The sequence below is a fragment of the Emydura macquarii genome, unplaced genomic scaffold (genome assembly GCF_026122565.2).
Source record: "Emydura macquarii macquarii isolate MOO-44397 ecotype Brisbane River unplaced genomic scaffold, CSIRO-AGI_Emac_v2 contig_691, whole genome shotgun sequence".
NCBI lineage: Eukaryota > Metazoa > Chordata > Testudines > Chelidae > Emydura > Emydura macquarii.
This window is the reverse complement of record NW_027130828.1, coordinates 10,107,227-10,130,148: the sequence shown is the minus strand read 5'-3', so window position 1 is coordinate 10,130,148 and position 22,922 is coordinate 10,107,227. Positions and strand designations below refer to the sequence as shown.

At 41.0% G+C, this 22,922-nt stretch overlaps 1 protein-coding gene across 4 annotated transcripts in view; it reads left to right on the top strand.

Moving 5' to 3' along the window:
* ABL1 (ABL proto-oncogene 1, non-receptor tyrosine kinase) overlaps positions 1-22,922 on the top strand; it is a 107,520-nt gene that overhangs the window by 68,937 nt on the left and 15,661 nt on the right. For 2 of the 4 annotated variants that reach the window (XM_067541951.1, XM_067541950.1), the window contains exons 2-5: positions 9,845-9,957; positions 12,035-12,208; positions 12,953-13,248; positions 20,185-20,457. In XM_067541951.1, the coding sequence (XP_067398052.1) occupies positions 9,927-9,957; positions 12,035-12,208; positions 12,953-13,248; positions 20,185-20,457 (774 nt within the window). In that variant the 5' untranslated portion in view covers positions 9,845-9,926. The remainder of the gene's footprint in view (positions 1-9,844; positions 9,958-12,034; positions 12,209-12,952; positions 13,249-20,184; positions 20,458-22,922) is intronic. The other 2 variants (XM_067541948.1, XM_067541949.1) reach the window with 1 other exon arrangement.

Here is a 22,922-nt window from a genome sequence, read left to right as displayed (position 1 = left end):
CATGCTTCCGAGTTCCCTGAAGTCATTTACTATCTGTGAGATACCATGTGATGCAGTGTTATTAGTGCCAATATGAACAATCACCAGTGGATCCTTGCCTGTTGACTTCAAAAGGCTAGCCAATCTTAGAACGATGTCTCATGTCTTGACTTCAGGAAAGGCAGCTTGCTGTCCTGTTGTCTGCCTGTCCCTTGCAAAATGTTCTTTCAGTGTTAAAGTATGATTAGGTCCTGTGTTTATGGAAAGACTTGAACAGCATTGGGCCATCACTGTATTGCAGCTTTGTCCTTTAATACAGTTTTTATAGTGTAGGTAATACATTAGGGCATATCTTCCCAGCAAAAGTTACCACTGAGGGATGGTGTTACAGCATGGTATTGCTCTGATTATGCTGTTATACAGTGTGGTCTTGCATGTGTGGATACAATCAAACCATATTACAACTATGATATGGAAATGTACTACAGCCTTTGTCTTTGCAGTTCCAAAATGGGGTTATAACACAGTTTGACTTGGTGCGCACAGACAAGACCAAATTATTATAAGGTGGTCCCCTGACACTATAAATTATGTCTTTATAATTTAGTTTCTCTAAAGCTGCATCTGTATACTCATTTCCTATAGTAGACTGGGAAATGAGTTTGGAAACAATGTTTAAATACTCTTCCAGCAAACTGATATTTAGACCAAATTTATTTCCCAGCCCAACCTGGGACAAAGCTGAAGTCAGCATCCGAAAATCATAATGGAAATAAACAAACATTGCAATTGCAGTTTTAGTAATGTTTACTCTCCTGTTGGGACTGAGGAGTCAAGGGAACACAGATAGCATCATCATCCTTGTCAGCTCTGCATCACTCCTGGAAAGGAGAGTGGAAGAGTGGAAATACAATAGCATCAAAGGAGAAAAAAGTAGGATTCCTGCCATCCCTTTCTGAAACTTAAAGCCCATATCTACTACTTTAATACCTTCAATTCTACTGCAGTTTTAAGAAGAAAGCTATCTGTTTCTGTGCTGTTTCTCTCTGATGGACTCACTTGAGCACCCGGTGGGCTGATCCAAACCACAAATTTCAGAGAGACAGGTGAAAACTGTTCGCTTATATTACAGAAAGAATGAGGACATCTGTTCCACACAAGGATTTGATCATTTTGATGGAAGCAACAGGTCCTCACCTGAGTCTATGGTCTAGTAAGAATATCTTCGTAAAGAATGCCAGGAGATAAATATGTCTCAAGGGCCATAAATAATGGACTGTTGCTCTTGAAGCCTTGCTAGCTGTGTGCCATCTTCTGTCCCTCCTCAGTTTCATTGCAACACAGCGCCACTGAAGCCTAATAAACATTAAACTACATTAGACTAGGGCGATATGATTGCATATCCCTCCCATTGGGATCTTACTGTGTCCCTCCCTGTCTTAGCAACATATTGAGTTACAGTGGGGAAAAAAGAGAGAGCAGATGGTATTTTTTTGTGCTTTCTTGGCTAATGCACACCATAAAGTCTCATTGGTAATTGAGAGATGAAATTACCATTAGTTGTGTGGGAAAGCAGTTGCAGCCAGTTATATCTGAAGATGCATTTCCTATTGCACCACTTTGTAGATGTGAGCACACTTACTTTCCAATCTATTTGCCCTAGGATGACGTGCTAGTACAGAACTGCATCGTGAGTCCACCTAGAAGGATGGCTCTGATTGGACCATGAAAGGACCCATACTGAGGGCTATGGAACATTGCCAGGAAAATTGTGATAGTGCTCACACTGGCAACCCTGTTTTGTTGTGCTCTATAACATTATCAGACTCTCAGCAAGGAAGAGGAGCAATGTAATTGTGTTATGCTTGTGTTATAGGTTGTGTAACTCTGAAACTGATGTTTTTAAACTACTGAATTTCCGCTTAAACTTAACATTTTCCCTAAATCTGCATTGCATTTGAATCATAGTCAAACAAAGCTGTTTGGTTTTATTTTTTTAAGGGAATCTGGTTGAAAACTGTATCTAAAATGAAGGAAGGGCGGTAATGTCTTACCTTTGTTTCTAAAAATACCTGAAAGAATATGGCAAACTGACTTTTCAGCACTGAGGCTGTTTACTGTCTGCATTTCTCTCAGCTTGGGTAATGAAACCAATCAGTTAACTTTAATTTGCAGTTAGTTTTGTTTCACTTTATAGTCCTCATGATTAGCACAATGCTGCAGTGCGTAGCTTGCAAACACTACAGAGGAATGCAACAGAATAAACTTGGATTCATTCAAATTATTAACAAATCCATGAAAATATTTGATCAAACTTTACATTCATAAATTTTTTTGGTAAATATAAGACCTAAATCTTGGACATAATACTGTCAGGAAGTTTACTACATGAAGTTGGAACAACTCACAGTTTTCTCTTATGCTGTGCGTGTGCGTGCGCACGTGTGCCTGTGTTATTACCAAACAATCAGAAATGTTGTTACAATGGTCTTGTACTACGAGACTTGAAGTTGTAGGAGAATTTTTTATTATAGTGATCTTTTAATTGCTAGGAATGAAGATCGTTGTGAATCCTCTTTGTAGGTAGGTGGAAGGAGTTGGATATTGCTTCAAAGTGTTTTGCTCAGTAGGGATGGGCTTAAGCGCATGCTGTAAGTAAACGTGCTTAAATGTATTGCTGAATTGGGATCTCTCCAATTATTCCCTGTTTGATTAAATTAGTTTTAATGCTGATTAAGATTTCTCATTTGTGGTTTTTTTTCCCCTCTTACACACATTATTCTCACTGGGAAGACAAGGAGATTAAGTCTGGGAGTGTGTCTACACAGCAAGCAGGATCTTGCAGCCGTGAGTCTCAGAACCTGGGTCTACAGACTCAGGTTTGTGGGGCTTGTGCTACTGTGCTAAAAACTGCTTTGGAGATATTCAAGCTCGGACTGGAGTTCCGGCTTTGAAGCCAACTTGAACATCTACATAGTTATTTTTAACTCTGTAGCAGTGGCCTGTAGACCCAGCTTCTGAGACTCGCTGCTACACGGTCCTGCTTGCTGTATAGACTTACTCTGGGGGTCCAGCCACTACCAAAAGGACAGAAGTTCAAGAATCTAGATTTGATAGTACAGGATAATGGTGAACTTAGCAATGAACGTATATGCAGAAACTGGAAAGTCATGGACTAAATGGAGAGAAATGAGTGGAGTGATCTGTGATAGGACAATGGCTATCAAACTGAAGAAGTCGGATCTACAAGACAATAATTAGGCCTGCACTTTTGTATGTCTCTTAATGCTGCACTGAGGAGGAAACAGGAACAGATCTTGAATACAGTGGAAATGAGGATGTTAGCATGCATCTTTGTAGTTACAAAGATGGATCATGTTCAGTACAAATGAATTAGGGGATGCGTAAAGGTGGTACTAATTATAGAAAAGCTGAAGGAATCCAGGCTTAGATGGTTTGGACATGGATAAAAAAGGTCTGAAGAATGTATAGGAAACAAGATGTTAAATTTAAGAAGTGGAGGATAAGAGAAGGTTTGGAAGACCCAAAACTAGATGGGTGGAAGTCATTCAAAAGAATTGAATTAGCTGTGGAGTTTCCAAAGAACTGTTTCAAGACAGACTGTAGTGGAGAAGAAGGACTCTAAGAGCTGACCCCATATAGATGGGACTGAGGCTAGAAGAAGACATTATTCCCATTAGTAATATTTTTAAAGGGAGGGAAAGAAACATTTGTCATCTGCTCCACCTCTCGCCCTCACCCGCCCTTATCTTTGCCAGTTTGCAGAGGAATAGCGGGTACTTGTGCCAATCTGATCTGAAAAATGGAGTGTCCATGTCCCAAGTAGGGGTTGAAATAGTCTTGCTTCCTTTTCTGGAAAGCTTCTATAAAGCAGAAGCCTTACTTAAAACCTGTAAACATTCTCTGTAATGTGGAAAACTATTTTGTGCATGCTGGTAAAATCCTTTGTTTTCTAAAGTAACCGAAGATTTCTAAACTCCCAGCCATTGGGTTATGTGGATATTCTTTTTTGGTAAATTGTCTTATTACAGTTACACTAGACCAGTCTAGGGTTTGGAGCAGCCAATAGCCATTGTCCTAGTCTTCATACACTTTGGGGATAGCAGGCCAGATTCTGATTTCAGTAAAGCTGACTGACTGAAATCAATGGAGTTACTCTAGGCTTACACTCCTTCGCTGGGAAGATTCTTGCTAGAATCTTATTGAATCATCTGCTCCCTCTTGCAGAGGAAGCACTCCCAGAGTCCCAGTGTAGCTTCAGACCATCAGGAGGCACCACTGAAATGATTTTTGCAGCTAGGCAGATCCAGGAAAAACGTCAAGAACACCAGGAGCTGTATATAGCCTTAATCGATCTGACCAAAGCCTTTGATTCTGACAACGGTGAGGCTCTATGGATAATCATGTCAAAGTTTGGTTGCCCAAGCAAATTTACCACCATCGTAAGACTCCTCCACGACCAGATGACTGTTTCTATCCTGTGCAGTGGCTCCTGAGCCCTTTGCCATCAGAACTGGCGTAAAGCAAGGTTGTATACTGGCACTCACTCTCTTCTCCATTTTTCTAGAAGCTATGAAAACACTAATCCAAGACCATCTCCCACAGGGCATTGGCATCCAATATCGGACTGACAGCAACTTCTTCAACTTCTCTTGCCTCTATGCTAGAACCAAAGTAACATTGACAACAATAACCGAACTCTGGTACACAGATGACTGTGCTGTAGCTGCAAATGCAAAAGAAGTATCTATTCTACAAACAGCTGTCAACTGCTTCTTTGAAGCTTACAAAAGCTTAGGGCTAACCCTGAACATCGGCAAAACTAAAATTCTCCACCAGCCTGCTCCTGGTCAATCATCAGACCAGCAAGAAGATCTACATTGACAGAGAGGAACTGGAAAATGTAGAACTCTTTGCCTACCTTGGCAGCCATCTCTCACAGAGGGCAAACATAGACATTGAGATTCAGTACAGAATCTGTTGTGGCAGCCTTACCTTTGGCAGACTGTCCCGATGTATTCAATAACCATGACATCAGAACACACACTAGACTTTTAGTTTATAAAGTGATGGTAATTCCAACTCTCCTGTATAGCTGTGAGACTCGGGTGACCTACAGAAAACAACTGAAAAACTTGGAATACTAGTACCAGCACTTTCTCCAGAAGACCCTTAACATAAAGTGGGAGGATCACCATGCTAACATCAGTGTCTTCATGGAGGCCAACATCTTCAGTATTTGAGGCCCTGATTATCCAGCACCAGCGGAGGTGGAGTGGGCACTGTGTGCACATGCCTGATGCACGCCTACCAAAACAATTGCTGTATGCCCAACTCATCAGAGGCGAATGAAGCGTTTCTTTTGGCCTCCCCGTTTCCTAAGACACCTTCAAGACAAACATCAAGAGATGCGGCATCAACATTATGCACTGGGAATCAGTAGCCTAAGATAGGGCTAACTGGCAAAGACTTGTCAAAAAAGGAATAACCATTTTTAAGGAAAATCGCTGTGGTCACAGAAAAACACCAGAAAAGAAAGGACAGACAACTGTTGTGCAGTAATTGTGGCCCAACCCTGCTTTCCAACACCACTTGCAACATCTGCCAATGAGTCTGCAGCTCAAGGATCGGACTCCTCAGTTAGCAAAGAACCCATATAAAATAAAACTCATGAAAGAGTTCATCCTTGACTTGAGGGATCGCTGACAACACTGGTGTAACTGAGATCAAAATGTGATTCTGTGGTGAATAAATTTGGAACAAATAAAGCATATTAAGTGGCCACTGCTGCCCAGGGAAGCTCTTTCATTTTGTTTTACCCAATCAAATAATTTTAGTTGCAGACCAGTACAGCACGTGTGTTTGTCTCCTTTCCCATCTTATCCCCTGCCTCTCTTCTCCCACTGCAAGTATGGTTCTGTGTGTCATTGTATGTTTCTGGTTTTGTTATGGCCTGCTTAGTTACCCACTAACTCCTGTGATTCCTGCCTTGTAACATCTTTGTTACAGACCTGGATGATGCTTGCTAGCCTTCCCCATTGAGCTGCAGTGAGGGAGGTATTATAATTTCATGGGAAGAGTCATATTTTTCTTCAGATATAAAATCGATCATCCAGGGGCTGGTCACGCATATCCACACTCTTCAAGTAGTCTGTTGGGGTTTTTTTTGTTGGCTTTTTTCTGTTGCTTCAGTTAAGTGCAAATGGGGGAATATAACTGTCATTCTGCTTCACTGTTACATAGTGCTCTCCTTCTCCATTGCTCAGATGCGGGTGAGCATCATTGTTCTTCATCTTATAGAGGGGAAAACTAAAACACAGATTAAGTGTAAAATTGTTGGAAATGCCAAGTCCTATTGACTTTCCTGGGGACTTAGGCACTTCTGAAATTTGTATCCTAAGTGACTTATCCAAGGCCACGTGACAAGATGGGGGCAGAGCCAGGAATGGCACCCAGATCTCCCATGCCGTGTCTCATGCCCTAGTCTCTGTGCCATGCTGCCTGTCTAAAACTGTTCAATGCCAAGAGTCAAGAATTCTTTGCCATGGTATTAAGGGGCTATAAGTAGAATTCATGGGATGAAATTAAAAAGGGGGAAAATGCCAGGAAAAAAACCTTCGTGATGATGAATCCTGTAAAGCTATAGAATTGTCTCCTGGAGGAAGTGATGGAAGCCATCTCACTGGGAAGACTTTTAAACTAGGCTGGAAAGAATACTAGAAAATATTCTGTGTGGTTCATTCCTGCACTGTTGGAGGAGGGTGGGGAGGGAGTAGAAAGCCTAATAGGGCTTTATTGTCAGTATGTGAATGTTTTCACGTTTCTCAGAAAATGACCACAGTTAAACCCATCTACAGATTTGGGGCTGTGGAACTCATTCCAACTGTCACCCACTTGTTTAGTAGAGCTTGCTGTGTTATATGAAGTGCTTATTGGAATTTATAAATTCTGTGTGTTCTGTGGAAGCTCATTAGAGTGTCCAGGCCTTCTTTTCTGACCGTGCCGATCAATATAGCCTGAGTCTGACCTCCCCCCTGTGGAAAAAGGGAATGTCTTTTTAAAGATGTATAGCTCAACCAGTGGTATCATGATGGAGCAAATATGGAAGTGTGTCATCAAATATAAATAATATAGTTTAGTTTAAGAGAGTTTGGATCTATGCTGCTGTTCATTTAGAATTAGGTGACACTTCATGTGAACATTCATTGTTGCACTGACTGTGTTAGACTGGACTAACGAAACGTTAACTGGCAGTACAAGTTATGGTAAACGCCGTTGTTACAGAAGATTATATGAGACTGTGCTATAAACTGTTTGATAGGATAGGCTGAACTCATTGCGTTTTATGAAATAAAACATGCAATTTCCCTTCTCTTTGGAAGGATCTGTTTTACAGATTTTTTTAAATACAGGTTTCATGAGGCATAGAAAATCGGTGAGTGGCCACTAAAGAAATAGTGGGGTAAGGAGGCAGATATTCCAACAGTCATCAAGTGCGCACAAAACTCGGAAGTATTTAATCTTCTTCTGTTGGTGTATCTATTCTGGATCATAGTAGAGTTTTTTGGAGAGTTGGGAGAGGGGGAACCCTTCAGATGGATTGACAGTCTGACACAAGGAGATTAATTATCTATTCTGTGTCCTCCAGCTACTCCTTCACTCACAAGATTGTGAAAAAGTGCCAACAGAGTTTGGAAGTCCATGGGATATTTGTTTTGTTGGAAGATGTGAGGTCTCTTCCTCCACTGGGGACTACCCAGCCATTGCCTTGGAAGTTTGTTATAATGTTGTGCTTCTCCTTTTGTTTTCCAGCCTTGTGCTTTAATTATTAAGAAATCTGCTCACTTTGGTCTAGATCGGAATTCTTTGCATCCAAGAACTTTTTAAACATGGTCACCAAAAGTGACTCACTACCTGAAATAAGCAGTAAATTAACAAGATTGCTAGGTCTACTAGATCTTGTAGTGCATTAGCATAAATGAATGCTACGAGAGAGACTTTAGACGAGATGAGGAAAGTGTTACCTGACTTCAAAGAACGGCAGCAATTGTTAAAATCTATTTATTTAGTCTATATGTGAGCATTCATCCCGGTGCAGGGATGCCATAAAAGAAAAGGTAGTCATATCGTTGGTCACTGTGAAGAATTGTAGCATGATAGAGCCGAGGGGTCTCAGGCAAGAATCAGGCATCACTGTGTGGGACACTATACAGACAGGTAACAACAAAAGATAGCTCCTACCCCAGAGAATTTGTAGTGTAGGTCTACGACAGGACACCATCGGTGAATGAAATAGAAAAATAGAAGGGTTTGGAGCGCCAGGAGGCGACACGATAATTATCAAGTGAGTTCTTGCAGAATAAGCAGTAGTCTCAACTCACCACCTGCCTCCTCATTGTCAGCTGTCTGCATTCAGCTGACATCAGGGCAGAGGTAAGTTACAGAGGGATCTGAATGGCGTGGTAATGCATTATAAAGTTTTCCACCTCTGATCATTGGTTCTAGCCCAGGACATTTATGATTGAAAAGAGGGCTCCTTGCTTTACAAATACAGTGAGATGTAGTCAGTGCCCACGTTATCATCTTATTTGGAGAGGTACCATGTGGATATTTAAGGGATTTTGCTGTACAATTGGAGCTGGCATTTCCAGGAGATGGAAATCAAGAGGTAATTGTTCCAAGTGTAGGGAGCAGCAAGCAAAACAGAATGAAGGCCATAGCCAACAGTGGAGCAGAGAGAGTAAACAAAATCATTAAAGAAAGGGGAGAGTGGCCGTAAGTGGAGCTGATAGGACTGTTACTTCTGCTGTACACTCTAGAGGAAGCCTCAGTGACTGTGACAGAGAACTTTTTAAAAATCAATGTAAGCCCCAGTTGGAGAGAATGTGAACAGTCTTATGCTACAGTGAGCATCAGAACATAACATTGTTTTCCAGAGAGAGTTTTTAGGTTTTCAGAAGTCCAGATAAGATATGTCTGTCTTTGTGTCAGGTATGGATAGTTGAAGCCTGTCAGCTTTGTCTTATATTTCTCTGAGTTATTCCTTAGTTAGCCACAATGTTCTTGAATGGGATTTTCATGTATTTGTGTGTGCTGTGTATCTCCCACTGTAAGTTCTGATAGCTAATGAGTGAAAAAGATACCAAGGGAGGGCATGGTGTTCATCCCATGTGCATTGAATGTACTGTGTGATCTGTGCTGGTTTAAACCATAATTGTATAGTGAGGAAGACTCTTTGAATTTCCCAATTATAATAATCTCCCAGTTAAAAAAAAAAAACCAGAAAAAAAGCGCAGCCAACAGTTTAGATTGTTCAGTAATCCTATCTCACCAGTCACCAGGCTTGTGGAAAATTCTCAATGAAAGTTTGAGGCATACCCCACAGAATAACTTCTCCCAGGTGATGCTTGCAAAAATGTATAAAAAAAACTAATCTTCTAGACTCTAGCCTTATAAATTGCATTTGCTTTTAAAGTTTTGACCCAGTGTTGTCTCATGGTCTGAAATGAAACAAGTAACTTGGCATCCTAAGGGTGAGAGCTGAACTTCTGGGGCAGTGTGGCTTCACGCCAGTATCCTGATTCAGGACAGCCACAAGCAATCCACTGCTAGGCCTCAGTCACATTCTGATTGGAGGGGAGACTACCTTGGATTTCCTGCCTTCCTGTTGAACAGTCTCCAGTGGGAGGCATTTTCCTTCCTAACTGAGGTTATTGTACATCTCTCAGCGTAAATTATACAGCTTACATCGTATCTGGGGGGAGGAGCTCTTTCATCACAGCACCACTTCTTCCTGATGTTGTGTATCAGTCACCTCCAGCTGTTTGCTGTCTGTTTATTCCAGGTGTTTACCAGACTGATGATGTAACTCTCTCTTTGGAATAACTCCAATCAGTGCAGTACCCTGAGTTTGATAAGGGAGCTTAATGGGCTTGACAAGATCAAAGTGTTTTCATGGTAAAATAATTATAGCTTAATTTTCTGAAAGTGAATTTTCTGTTTCTTCCTTTATTGTCCCTATTAAAGCAGGCCTGGAACATTACAATATGTATCAGCATTTCACAAAAAGGAAGAAAAAACAGGGCTTCAGATACGCTTTTTCTAAATCTCTCAGTTGTTTTTTGACCTTTCAGCATTTTATATTTTTTTTCTGTGAAGGAATATTATTTGACTTTCTTGATTTGCTACATAAATATACTTCCTAATAGCAAGTATTTGGCTAAGAAAGCAGGCCTAATTATGTGTATAGATATCTTTGAACATACACAGTCCAAATGATTATAGTAAACTCTGTTCATAGATATGTGCTCAGAGTCAGTAGTATCTTGCTGATTTGCACCAACGTGCTGAGGTTACTGAATTTTTGTCAGTTGGTGAATAATAAATAACCTTTTACCTCCACATACCATAAAGCAAGCAGACCAAACTTGGTGATGCCCTGATTTTAGCCTTTCTCTGATGTAATAAGAACAACAGTTACTGCACATTCATGCCACTAATATGTCAGCTCCCCTCCACCCTGAGGTTGAAACTCCTTTCAATTAGTGTTGGTTCACTTTGTAAATAGCTCCCAGCTTATTTAAAAATCCTGTTTCCAAAAGTTTGGAGTGATTCCCAAATTACTATGGGAAAAACCCACTTGCATCTGAGAAACTCCAGCTGGGCTGTAATAGTAATGGTCAATCCAGGATCGTTTTTGAGCAGGGAAGGGGACCTGAACAAAAGATTTCTTGGAGCACCATGCACCACAAAAGGGAGCAAGGGAGGCTGTGAAAACTGGTATGTTATTGGAAATGTAAAACTATTTTCTTCAGATCAAGAGCATTGCACTCCCTGTCCTTGTCTTGGGCATCACCCAAGCGGAGTTTGATTCCAAGGCCTGGCCTACACTGGAAAGGATTTGCCAATTTAGCTTATACTAGTTCCTCAACCAAAATAAATAACTACTTTTTTTGCTGGTATAACTGCATCTGTACCAGGGCTTTTTGCTGGTATAAAAATGTCATGAAGAATCACACTCCTAACTGACATTATTATACTGGCAAAAGCTTCTAGTATACTCTGGCCTGAGACACTCCTCTCCAACCTGCTGCCATGTGAACCCCAGAAAGAAAGGCTTAGAACTAATTTGTAGCAGCAGCGGTGGGGTTGAGTTGTATGCTGAACTAATCTATGATAGGAAGGAGAATTTTGCAGCAGCAGGTCAAGGGTTCTCTGCTGTGCTTGGACTGGCTTGAAATTTTGGGTTGCTCTTACTGAAAAGTAGCAGTATAATATGCCAGTTTATATTGGGGGACTTGAAATTCAGTTTTCATTGTGAAGACAACTGTCAAGAATCTTTCCCTTGAGGCAGCTGATGGCATCACAGGCACCTACATATATGCAAGACTGAAAGAAAAATAGTACCATCTCTGCTTTGTGCATGTCACCAGCTGCTGTAGGAGGAAACACAGCCTTGTACTCTGAATTTGTTAGGTTAAAAAAAAATGAAGAGGGAAGATAGTTTATAATTTTTTTAAAAGTAGAAGTATTTGCGATGTTAACCTTCGTACACTACATCCCATAATCATTGTCCTGTGTGCCTTATGATGATTTGGAGTCTTTGATATTTTTATTTTTTTAGGAAAAATTAGCAGATTTACCTTTGTTCTTAAAAATAAATAAATAAATCTGACTTCCATTAGCTATTTGAACCAAATGACTAGCTAAGCAGCAAGCAGGCTACATGAACAGAAATTTATTGAAAGGGATAAAAGGTGCCTTCTCTCTTCAACTGTCTTTGGGAGGCGGGGAAAATGCATGTTACAGAAAAGAATGTGGGGACATTTGCACAAAGTTTGGGAACGAGAGAGCACTGTATGCTCCATAAGATTTGAATTAAGACAGTGATCATTTTTGCCTTCTGCCGGTGTACATGAGGACCACAGATGTCAAGAAATTAAATAAACTAGAAACTCATAATGGGTGAAAAAAGCAGCTGGCTTTTATCAGCAAGAACGAAACTTTTTTTTCCTTTTTTCCTCTTCTCCTCCAGAAGCCCTTCAGAGGCCAGTAGTGTCGGATTTTGAGCCCCAGGGTCTGAGTGAAGCAGCCCGTTGGAACTCCAAAGAAAACCTCCTGTCTGGACCTAGTGAAAATGACCCCAATCTTTTTGTTGCACTCTATGATTTTGTGGCGAGTGGGGACAACACTCTCAGCATAACTAAAGGTAAGAGATCTCCATTTAGACGGAGCATGTGTGAGAAGGGACAAGGCAGAGAAATCACTGGGGCATAATGAAATTCATAATCCCTGTGAAACATATTGTAATGAAAGCTGTCCTAAAACAAATGAAAACCTTTCACGAGGAAAGAGCCTTTTAAATGAGATAGTCTCCTTAAAGTATGCATTGGGGGAAGAAAACTGGATATCATAATTAAACCCTTCAATGGAAGCAAGGATTTAAAGATGGATTAAACCTTAAATGGTTTTTAAGTACTTTTTAGAATATGGTCTGTAGCTTTATAATTTTCATTAAAATGCAGCTCTTCTCTGAAAAGTGACTATATAAAAATATCTACTTCTTACTCAGAGGCTCTGTTCCATGTGTGTCCTTGCTAATCAATAAGTTTTTACTCCTTTTTCTCCCACCTATTAGCCCTACAGAGCCAACATAGGTCAGGTCGAGTTTGCTGGACTCTGTTCTGGTTCATGCATTAGCAACAGAGTTGTTAACTTTAGGTCTCTAAGTCTACCAAGGCACTTAAGCACATATGTAACTTAAAACATGCGAGTAGTCCTATTGGCTTCGATGGATATACTTGTGTTTGAAGGCACCCACATGCCTAAGTTCTCTGCTGAATCAGTACATATGGTCTGATTGCAGAATTTTGGATGTGAGCCAGAAAGAATCCAGCTTTACTCGCCCATCCCAGGTTTGCCATATCTAATTATATTTTGTTTTTATGTGAAGGTGAAAAGCTTCGTGTCTTGGGCTACAATCATAACGGGGAGTGGTGTGAGGCCCAAACGAAGAATGGGCAGGGCTGGGTGCCGAGCAACTACATCACCCCAGTGAATAGTTTGGAGAAACATTCCTGGTACCATGGACCAGTATCACGCAATGCTGCCGAGTACCTGCTGAGCAGCGGAATCAATGGCAGCTTTCTTGTGCGGGAGAGTGAAAGCAGTCCAGGACAGAGGTCTATATCACTGAGATACGAGGGAAGGGTGTACCACTACAGGATAAACACTGCATCTGATGGAAAGGTAGGAGTTAAACCTCACAAACTTTAAAGGAAACACCATTCTGATCCACTTCAACTGCTTGCTGTAGAAGGGGCCTAGTACAGTTCCCATTGAAATCAACTGTAGGTTTGCCATGGACTTGAGCACGAAGTCATGACAGGTGCTACAGACTGATCTACAACATCTAAACAAAGAGCACTTCAGATATTAGAACCTTTTTGCAGCAGAGCTTTGGGAAAATGTCGCCCTTTTACAATCCCCTAATAGCTATTAGTATGTCTCAGTGGTGAAGACCTTGGGCCAGATTAATCCTGGTGTAACTCCACTGATGTCTTTAGTGGAGTTATACCAGGAATGAATTTTGTCCCATAGGTTCAAGTACCATCATTTTTGTTTAAAAGGACACGGTCAAGTTAAAAGTCATGTATTTTTAAAATAGCCATTTTATCTGTGTTAGTAACAACACTTCAGGTTATTGGAACTAAAATAATTATAAAAGTATCATGTACTGTCATTACAGAGACAAGGTGAGTGAGATAATATCTTGTATTGGACCAGCTTCTGTTGAGAGAGACAAGCTTTTGAGCTTACACAGAGCTCTTCTTTAGATCTAGAAATCCTAGTTAAATGACACTTTTAAACAAACCGGGAATCCCAGACCTAAAGAAGAGCTCTTTGTAAGTTTGAAAGCTTGTGTCTCTCACCAACAGACGTCATTCTGATAAAAGATGTGACCTCTTCCACCTTGTCTTTCTAACATTCTGGGTCTAATATAGCTGCAACAACACTGCATGCACTGTTATTGTTTGTAGTTTTTTGCCTTCTTTTCTGCATTTCATTTGGATAATGAAAGGAAGGCTAAGCACTGTAGGTCACTTTTGTTTGTGGCCAGTTTCTTCTCTTTTTCACTTTCAGGTTCTTGTACACTAGCACAGTTCTACAGTACTTAGTTTGTGAATGCTGCAGGGAAATGTTTGTTTAATAGTGTCCTTTTCCTTAGGTTTTTGTTTCAGTTTTATCAAAACATTTCTATTGGCATTGGGCTTTAGAAAATCTAAATTTTAGGCCAAATTGGATCAGGTCGTGTTCCTTTAAATCCAGTCTAAATTGGATGTTGCAGTATGGCTTGGGGGACATAGCTATTGCTGTTCTCCATGACATCCTTCCTGCCAACATGGAGTAGTTTAAAGATCACTTACCATTTAAAAATAAATACATTTTAAAAAATCAACACAAAGGGTTTCAGGGTCCTGGTCCCGGCCAACTTTACTTTGCCTAGTATGGGCCTTTTCCCATCACCATTAATGGCAAAACTCTTTTTTGATTTCACTGGTGCAGTATCAGGTCAGTAAAACAAACTCTAGTTTCTGGAGCGTTGAGTACATAATGGCTTCTTTATGTGTCTAACTCATCACTATGTAAAACCATTATAAGACATTTCAAGTATGAAAAAAGCTTATAGAAAAGCAAATGGTCTGTAGTGAAAACATGTCTTAGCTGCTTTAATGAAAAGCGTTGTAATTAGGGTAATCTGGTAAAGTTTGTCATGGCAATGTATCCCATATCTACAGTGTATGGGTACTGTGGTCTTTTCCTTGTTCCCTTGCTCTTCATCTCATCAGGATACAGCCAGGATCCACGTGGTTGAAATTAGCAAAGTGATGATGGTCTGTGTACTTAGGGCTTGTCTATATAACACTTAGTTTGTGGCAAGCTGGAGTTTCACTCTACCTCACACTAGCCTGCCGCCCAGTGTGTGTCCACAGGGACTCTTGCTGCCATGCACGAAACGTTCCGTAGTGCACTTTGATTTGGAAGAAGATTAAAGCATACTGAGAACGTTTAGTTAGACTCTGTTAGATTTGCATCCCAGCGTGCCAGGAACTAAGGGTTATGTCTACACTGCATTGTAAATCTGGGTCTGTGGAACCCGGGTTTATAAACTCAGTGTTTCCAAGCCTGCACTTGAGCATCAACACTGCAGTTGTAAACCTGAGTTACAATTGCTGGATCTGGTGACTCAGCCCTGTTAATGCGTCCATGCTGCACTACTGAGGCCTTCTGATTCAATTTTGCCACTTGAACTGCATCCACAGTGCAAAATGACAGAGTTTGGACCAGAATCACAGAGGGACTCTGGGTCTGACCCGCCCCACTCTATAGTCTCCTAGGATCTGGGTCCTTAGTGCTTGCTGACCTGAGGCAGACCATTTATGTTTGGACGGAAGAGGGGCTTGGCCTCAAACCCGAATCTGAGGCTGCAGTTAATGTGCAGTGTAGACACACCCTGAGTGTTCATATAGACAAGCCCTCCGAGGAAAGTTAAAGGATGGTCTGGAATATTATCCTTCCTTTGTGTCTAGAAGTTTGATGTTGCTTCTTTCCAAATTGGTGTTGAGGGTTTGTGTTGCTCACTTAGGAAGATGTTGAGCCACATCAGCACAGCTCCATGACCAGTTAACTGCAAGATATCATGATATGTGTTCCCTATGGTACTTGAAAGCTTGCATCTTGGCAGTGCTGTTTATCCCGGGAAACAGTTAAGCAGAGCTCAGGTGATCCCCTCAGATCTATACTAAGCAGGTTAATGGGTTCTTTTCCCTAGAGTTGTTTTAATCGACATTGCTGAGAATAGGCACAGACAAGCAGAATTCATTAAAACCAACTTGTAGCTGACAGTCATGTGAAATTGAAAAGCTATGATGGGGAAGGAGAGATGGTAATAAGGTTTCTACCAGGGACATAGCTAATATCCAAGACCTCACCAAGTGAAATACTGGACTGTGCCAGGCCAGATGCTTTCATTCCAAACTGCTGGGTATCAAATTGTATTAACCACTTTGCAGTAAATCATCTCTCACCAAAAAGAAAAGCAAATGGCAAACCCTTCCTTTCAGTTCTCTGGGCATCTGGGGCCTTCTCAGCTTGCTGTATCATTAGTCAGCCCATCTAAGGAATTTAATATCAGCAAGCACTACAGTTAGGATGAATGGCTTTGGTGGGATCATATCCTGTGACTGAGTGAACACAGTGTCAGGAGGAGGAGATATTACAAAAATGTGTGGAACAACTGCTGCTTGGCATAAAAATATGCCTTGCATAGCACAGCTTTTATTCAGCTTTTTTCTGAAGGAAAATTGAAGAGTATAGGAAAGGGTCAGATGGAGATGGCTACTTTTTAATTTTAGCACCGTTTAAATCAAACCCACTGGTGTTCAGCAGCTTAGAAAATAAGATCTTCAAGGAGTTGTCTCTGTATTTCCCTTTTCATTGGCTCATCTTCACCTTGACTATATGTGCTTTATTTTAAGGAAGGCATTAAAAGCATCCCTTCTTGGCTGTCTGGCACAGGGCAGCCAGGCTCATGGTAAGCCATTTCTGTGCTCTAGAGAGTTTGATTTTCCTGAGTTTGATCGCACTTGAGGCCAAGTCTCCTATCCAGTAACCAAATCAAACAAACAGCATTGTTGAGCTGGCTTTAAAATCTTGTCATTCTCAGTATATAGGGTCACAGGACTGCGTATCTGATATGTTTCCTCTTGGACTTCCAGTGAGTGAACTTGATGGAAACCCATCACTAAAACCTTGATGCCTTTATCATGGCTACCTATGCACTTCTCCTTCTGTGGTGATTTTATATATTTTGATTTTGTTTTTGCAGTTGTAGGGGTGATGAAAACTGTTCAGGTGAAGTATGCATCAGATCAGCCCTGGAATCCATTGAGATTTCCTGGGAGTGGATGAATGTTAAAAAGTCATAGCAGAGAAGAGCATGCAGCATGCTGGGAGAAGTTGCAGAAGCTGCAACTAATCTGTGCAGGCAGAACTGACAAGAGGCACTTGAAGCAGGGCCAACATTACCGTTTTTCTGAGGATCTACAAGAATTGCCTGGGCAGTGTATCAGCAATGCAGCTAGTAAACAATTTATATGAACATTCCGTGTGACCCCACACGTTGCAGAAGCCTAAAATCCATTATGTCTATACAAGGACTGCTGTCAGCCACAACAGAGGGTCCCTGGTGCAATTTCTTTGACAGACAGGTTGGATGAATATTTGGGGAAGGAGGTCTGAGGAAGAGAGAGGAAGCAGTGACTATTTGATCAGAATGTTTATGTGGCTTATTGCATAGCATAGGCTGTTAGTTTCATTTTCTTCTGATGCATGCTACAAATTCCAGATGTAGATTTGAACACATCACCATAATTCTGGTTTCCATTAGTGCTGATGGGTAAGGCATTCAGGATTGAATGTTATGATTTAAACATCAAGAGGATAGAAAAGCCCTATTTACAGAACAGTTGTACAGTGTAGTTTATATTTTGGATCCATTCATGAATAGTAAATTTTGTGCATGCTAAAATGTGAAGAAGTGTGGTCTTGGGGTCTGAGCTGAGGACAGAGGGCTCCGGAGTTCTGTTTCCCTCTTGTCGTGGATTCTGTGTGAGACATTTGGCAAGTCGTTTTAACTTCTGTGTCTCACTGTCTTCATCTGTTAAATGGACATATTATCTGTCACACAGGAATATTGTGATGTTTAATTCCTGTATATAAAGTGCTTTGAGACTTTAAAATGAAAGCCAACATATAAGACCAAGAGCACAGTTTTTTGATGCAAAGAACTATCAGTGGGATCTTGAACTAAGTATTCTAGTCTGTTTACATTTTTTGTTGCACCCACCAATGTGGTATCTGAACTGTTAGCATTGGAAAGAGAAGTTGCTTTCATACAGATATAGTCTGCTTAAAAGAGTGGGTTGTAGTAGCTTGGAATAGTTGGTCTAGGAGTCCTGGTCCAACCTGAGGCTGTTCCCCAAACAGTTCAGTGTTTCTTGCTATGTTGAATTACATAATTTGTTAGTTCATTTTTCTATCCTCTGGAATCTCTGTTTTTAAAAGCGCTTTCACCTCTTCTTATGAAGGGTTTTTCACACTTCACTGAAGAACATTCCCTTGACTTAGAAAACGTCCTGTTTTGAGCTGACTCTATCTTCTATAGATACAAACTTTCTACATGAGCCTTGCCAATGGGGAAGGCATCTAAAAGGAAATGAAAGAATAAGGGAATGTAGATCTCCACAGTTTACTGTGCAAAACTCTTCAGCTGTGAATGTCTATGTGCATCCATGAATCGTGTTATCACTAGAACAGTTAATTTTGTGGCTTCTGTTCAAGTGGTTTTATAGAAAGACTAGCAGTTGTGCATGCACTTATCCCTCTCTCAGTATCTCAAAGTATATTTTCCTCAGAAGAAATTCCATTTTAAACAAGGATTATGGCCCCATATCAGTGGAGGAGGGTGTCCCTACAGCACAGTTATCTTCTAGGCTCCAAATGCTGCATAGATGTTAAATTTCCCAGAAACTGTAGAGGACAAGATTCCTGTTACTCTGGTTTAGCCTGAAAGATAATAGCCACAAAGGACTGTAATGATATAACCTATTTGTGACTCATGCTGCTGTAAAGAGACAGACAGAAAACATGGGGCCATCACTGCAGATTACACATTTCAGTTTTGCCCTGTATGGATTATGCAGTGTCTGGTTGAGCTTTTACCTTTCTTGCATTGTGTGTTTCAGATAAGTCCCTGGAGCACTGGGATATGCAGATTGGCAACTTCTGCCTTTTGTGACTAATCTTAAGGGTTACCATTTGTATTTAACCATTTGGCTGACTTGTTTGTGTGTTTCCTGAGATTTTTTGGGGAGGGAGAACACCTCTCTTGCACTGTAAGGCTTCCTTATCTCATGCGACTACTGGCTGGTTTCCCTTCTCCTTATTCCCAATCTCTTCCCTCTCTCACTCAGAGAGAGATTGTGTCATCTCCAGTCCCCATCTTTCTCCCTGCCTGGGTTCACTGTACCAAACACATATCCAGAAAGCCAGAGTCTCACAGAGGGACAGGCAGGATTTCAACTAGAGACTATGCCACGCCTCACTTTCCCCAGCTGATTACTTTCAGCTTCCTTGCTGCAGTCACATCTCCCTTGTCTGATAGGCACACTGCTACTCCTCCTCCAGCTAGGCTGGTGATGTTCCTTCTTTGAATTGGGTCCATGACAAGACTGTGTCCTTCAGTTGAAAAGAGGAGCTCTGCCACCTTCAGCATGCTGCTTCCAGCACAGAGCAATATGCTGGTGGAATGAAACGTTCCCCTTCTCTACTGTGGGGTTATTGGCATCATTTTCCCATGTTATCAGCTTCCAGGAGCCCAATGACTAGAGAGATGGGTTGGAACTTGAACTGTGGGAATGCAGTGTATTACTGTTGAGTCCCTTGGCCAGCATTTTAAAGGGACTTTTACTTTTAAAATGCATCAAGCTCCCTAAATGTAAAAGAGACCTAAAGAAAGGCACGTGCAGCGTACTGTTACAGTGTCCCACCGTAGGTTCACAGTCAGTGGCCATGGACTTACATCTGTGTAGTACCTCTCATCCAGACAAATCTGAAAGTGTACTGTTGACCTGCAGCCATCACTGGATTGGAACTGCAAAGCTGTTTAACACCACACAGCCACACTATGCAACCGCATGATGCGAGAGTGAAGATGAATATGGTGTCCTACTGAAACTTCAAGGGAAATTTAGGCATGTGGATTACCCAAGTAGAAATTTGGTCAGGACATTAGGGCCAACAATCCCACATTTCAGAAAAGCGCATGGGATCTTAAATGACCACAAGTGGCCAGAGCCTCCTTTGAAAGAAAGCATTTCCAACAGCAGCAGGGTGATCTGCAACACTATTCGAGGCCATTGGATCCATAGTGACAAAGAGGAAAGATGATTGCCTGTTCAGTCACCTACAGCAGAAGTTTTCTCATCTGAGCGTTGGTCATTCTCAACCCAACCATAATATCAGGAAAGCAAAATATAATGTGTGTGCATGTTAAAGCAGTTTTATCAATACCCTGTTTGTGTTGTGTGAATGAACCCTCTCTCTCTTGTGGTTGCTTTTCAGCTGTATGTCTCCTCCGAGAGCCGCTTCAACACTTTGGCAGAGTTGGTTCATCACCATTCGACTGTAGCAGATGGGCTTATCACCACTCTACACTACCCCGCACCGAAGCGCAACAAGCCCACTATCTATGGAGTGTCTCCAAACTATGACAAGTGGGAGATTGAGAGAACTGACATCACCATGAAGCACAAACTTGGAGGAGGCCAGTATGGAGAGGTGTATGAAGGAGTCTGGAAGAAATATAACCTTACTGTGGCGGTGAAGACCTTAAAGGTAGGAACTAAAACTGTAAAGTTTCTATTCATAGCCTTCCAGTTGGAATGCAAATTTCAGGCTACGCCTTCTTAAGTCTGACTATTGGTAATGGTCTGTCTGACTTCCTCAGTCAGGGTCAGATGATGCAAATTGTTGGAAATCCTTCCTTTTGCATACATCTATGGTTGTTTAACTGCATTTGTCTGCCTCTCCTGATGAGTTTATGTTCAGGTGAGAGCTGAACCATTTGTATTGTTTCCAAGGCCCCATCTGTACAACAATTACAACCTAGTCAGGGAAGCTGCTTGCAGCGTAGCTCTGATTTGTAATATAGCCAGGAACTTATTGTGTCCAGTAACCAGGCTAAAGCCTTGGACGTGTGTTCCCCACATTTTGGGGAATGAGAGCTGCAAAAGTGAACTTGTCAAAAAGCTAACACAAATTGGCGAAGATTGCTGTGGGATGTGACACAGTCAACATAATTAGAGATCATGCTTCGCTGGTACTTTAGATACCTTAACTTTTCTGGTCACATCATGTGCCTTCCCCAAAAGGCGAGCCCCTTGTGCAACTAGAAAATAGGCATTTCAGTAGCTGTTCACTGCTAAAAGATTTAGATGAGGGGAAAGAACTTCCTGGGTTAAATATCCACAACTAAAACCGATTCAATGCTAAGTGGCTTGGACTGGAAGTCAGAGAATCAGGATTCTGTTCCTAGCTCTGCCACTAATCTTTCTCTGTCTTAGTTTCCCATCTGGGAAATAGGGATAATACTTATTTAGCTCACAGAAGCATTGAGATTTGGGGTTTTTTTTATGTTTATAAAAGCATCTTGAGATCCCGTAGTGCCTTCCATCCACATAGTGTAAACTCTTATTGTTAAGAATTCAAGTGCAAACTTGACACCATGCCATCATTGCTGGAGTTGCAGTGTAATATGCTGGTGGGGAAACAATAACCAATGAAAGCTTTCATGTTGGAAATTATGAAATGTAAATATATATCTATATGCTTTGTCTGTGAATAAAAATGCTTCCAGAACCTGGAAAAAGTGATCATTTTTTTACCCCTTGAATTCTGGTTACCAGAGTATTCCTGGGTTGGCACTCTTTCAGAAGGCGGTCATTTGGGCACTTGGTTGTGTTTGAAGGTTCCTGTTTAAGTGTTGCTGTTCCCCACTTGGTTTCATCCAAAGAGAAGTAACATTTCAAGTTCCCTTCATATATGGAGAGAGTGACACCTAGTGTTGAACTGTGATTATATCTCATTTGCACAGGAGAATGCAGGGAAGAGCTCTTCCTTATCCTTCATTGAACACTATAGTGCTGCTGGAATAGAGATCGGACAAGCAGAATGAAATGTCTATTGAGAGGAATAATGAGAGACAAGTTGTTTTTCTGAAACATGGAGTTTATTGTAGCCATCTCCAATCTTGCTGCTATTGTGGTATTTGAGAGTTAAGGGGCATTTTCAGATTTCTTTCCCCCTTACCTCAAATAGTTGTTGCATTCCTTTCCTGTTTGCTTTGATGAAAACCCCAAGCAGCAAAGGCACAGTGTGTTATCCCGTAAAATCTCCATGTGTGTGAGTCAGAACCAGCTATCTTGATATGGACTGTGACTGTTTCAAATATGCCAAGTAAATACTTAATGACTGAAAGTAGTTCGTAATGTAATCCAGAGCAGCATTCTCCCCTGGGAAATGTCAGTACACCCTAAAAGAGACTGAAGAAACACTGTAATCTGAAATTATGCACATTAAGCCATACTTAAAAGCAAATTCATAATCCACCTTCTTTAAATCCATCAGTCTACTGTCTGACAGATGGGATTATGACTATCTTCAAAGTTTCAGGGAATATTTTAATACCTCACATTTATATTCCAACTCCAGAAGGAGGAGACAAGTCCTCAGTGGCTTCTTCAGGGAAACCCAAAGCACTCATTTTATTGCCCTTTAAGAGACTGGTTTTCCAAAGCTCTCTTGCCTTTCCTTGTCTCCCTCCCTGCCCCAGATCTGTATATTAGAAATAATAATGAAAAGAAAAACTAAGAGGGAAACATCCTTGGTTCTTCTGATGTCCTTAGTGCTTGACAAATTATTTTCTTGCATCTCATTGCAGCCCATTTATTACCTAGTCGTCTTTAAACTGGTTAGAAGTAGCTCAGAGCCCACTTAACCAAGTAATTTATACAAAAAGAAAATAAGGGCCCAAAATAACATGTTCTTTGCCTCTATTGCATTTAATTGCGTGGTGCTAGAGGATCTGTTAGTGCTTGTGCATTTCCCGCTAGCATATTTCATTGGAAAATTGAGGTATCATAGACAGAATGTCAGGTGTATTGAGTATTTTAAGACCTCAAAATAACAGAAGCCAGTATTATTTGTGGTTAAAAGAATATTCACCAGTGGGCTGGCTACTCTAGTTTGGAATCAGTTTTAAAGCAATGTCAAATCCTTTTCACAGAGCACTAACTCACTTC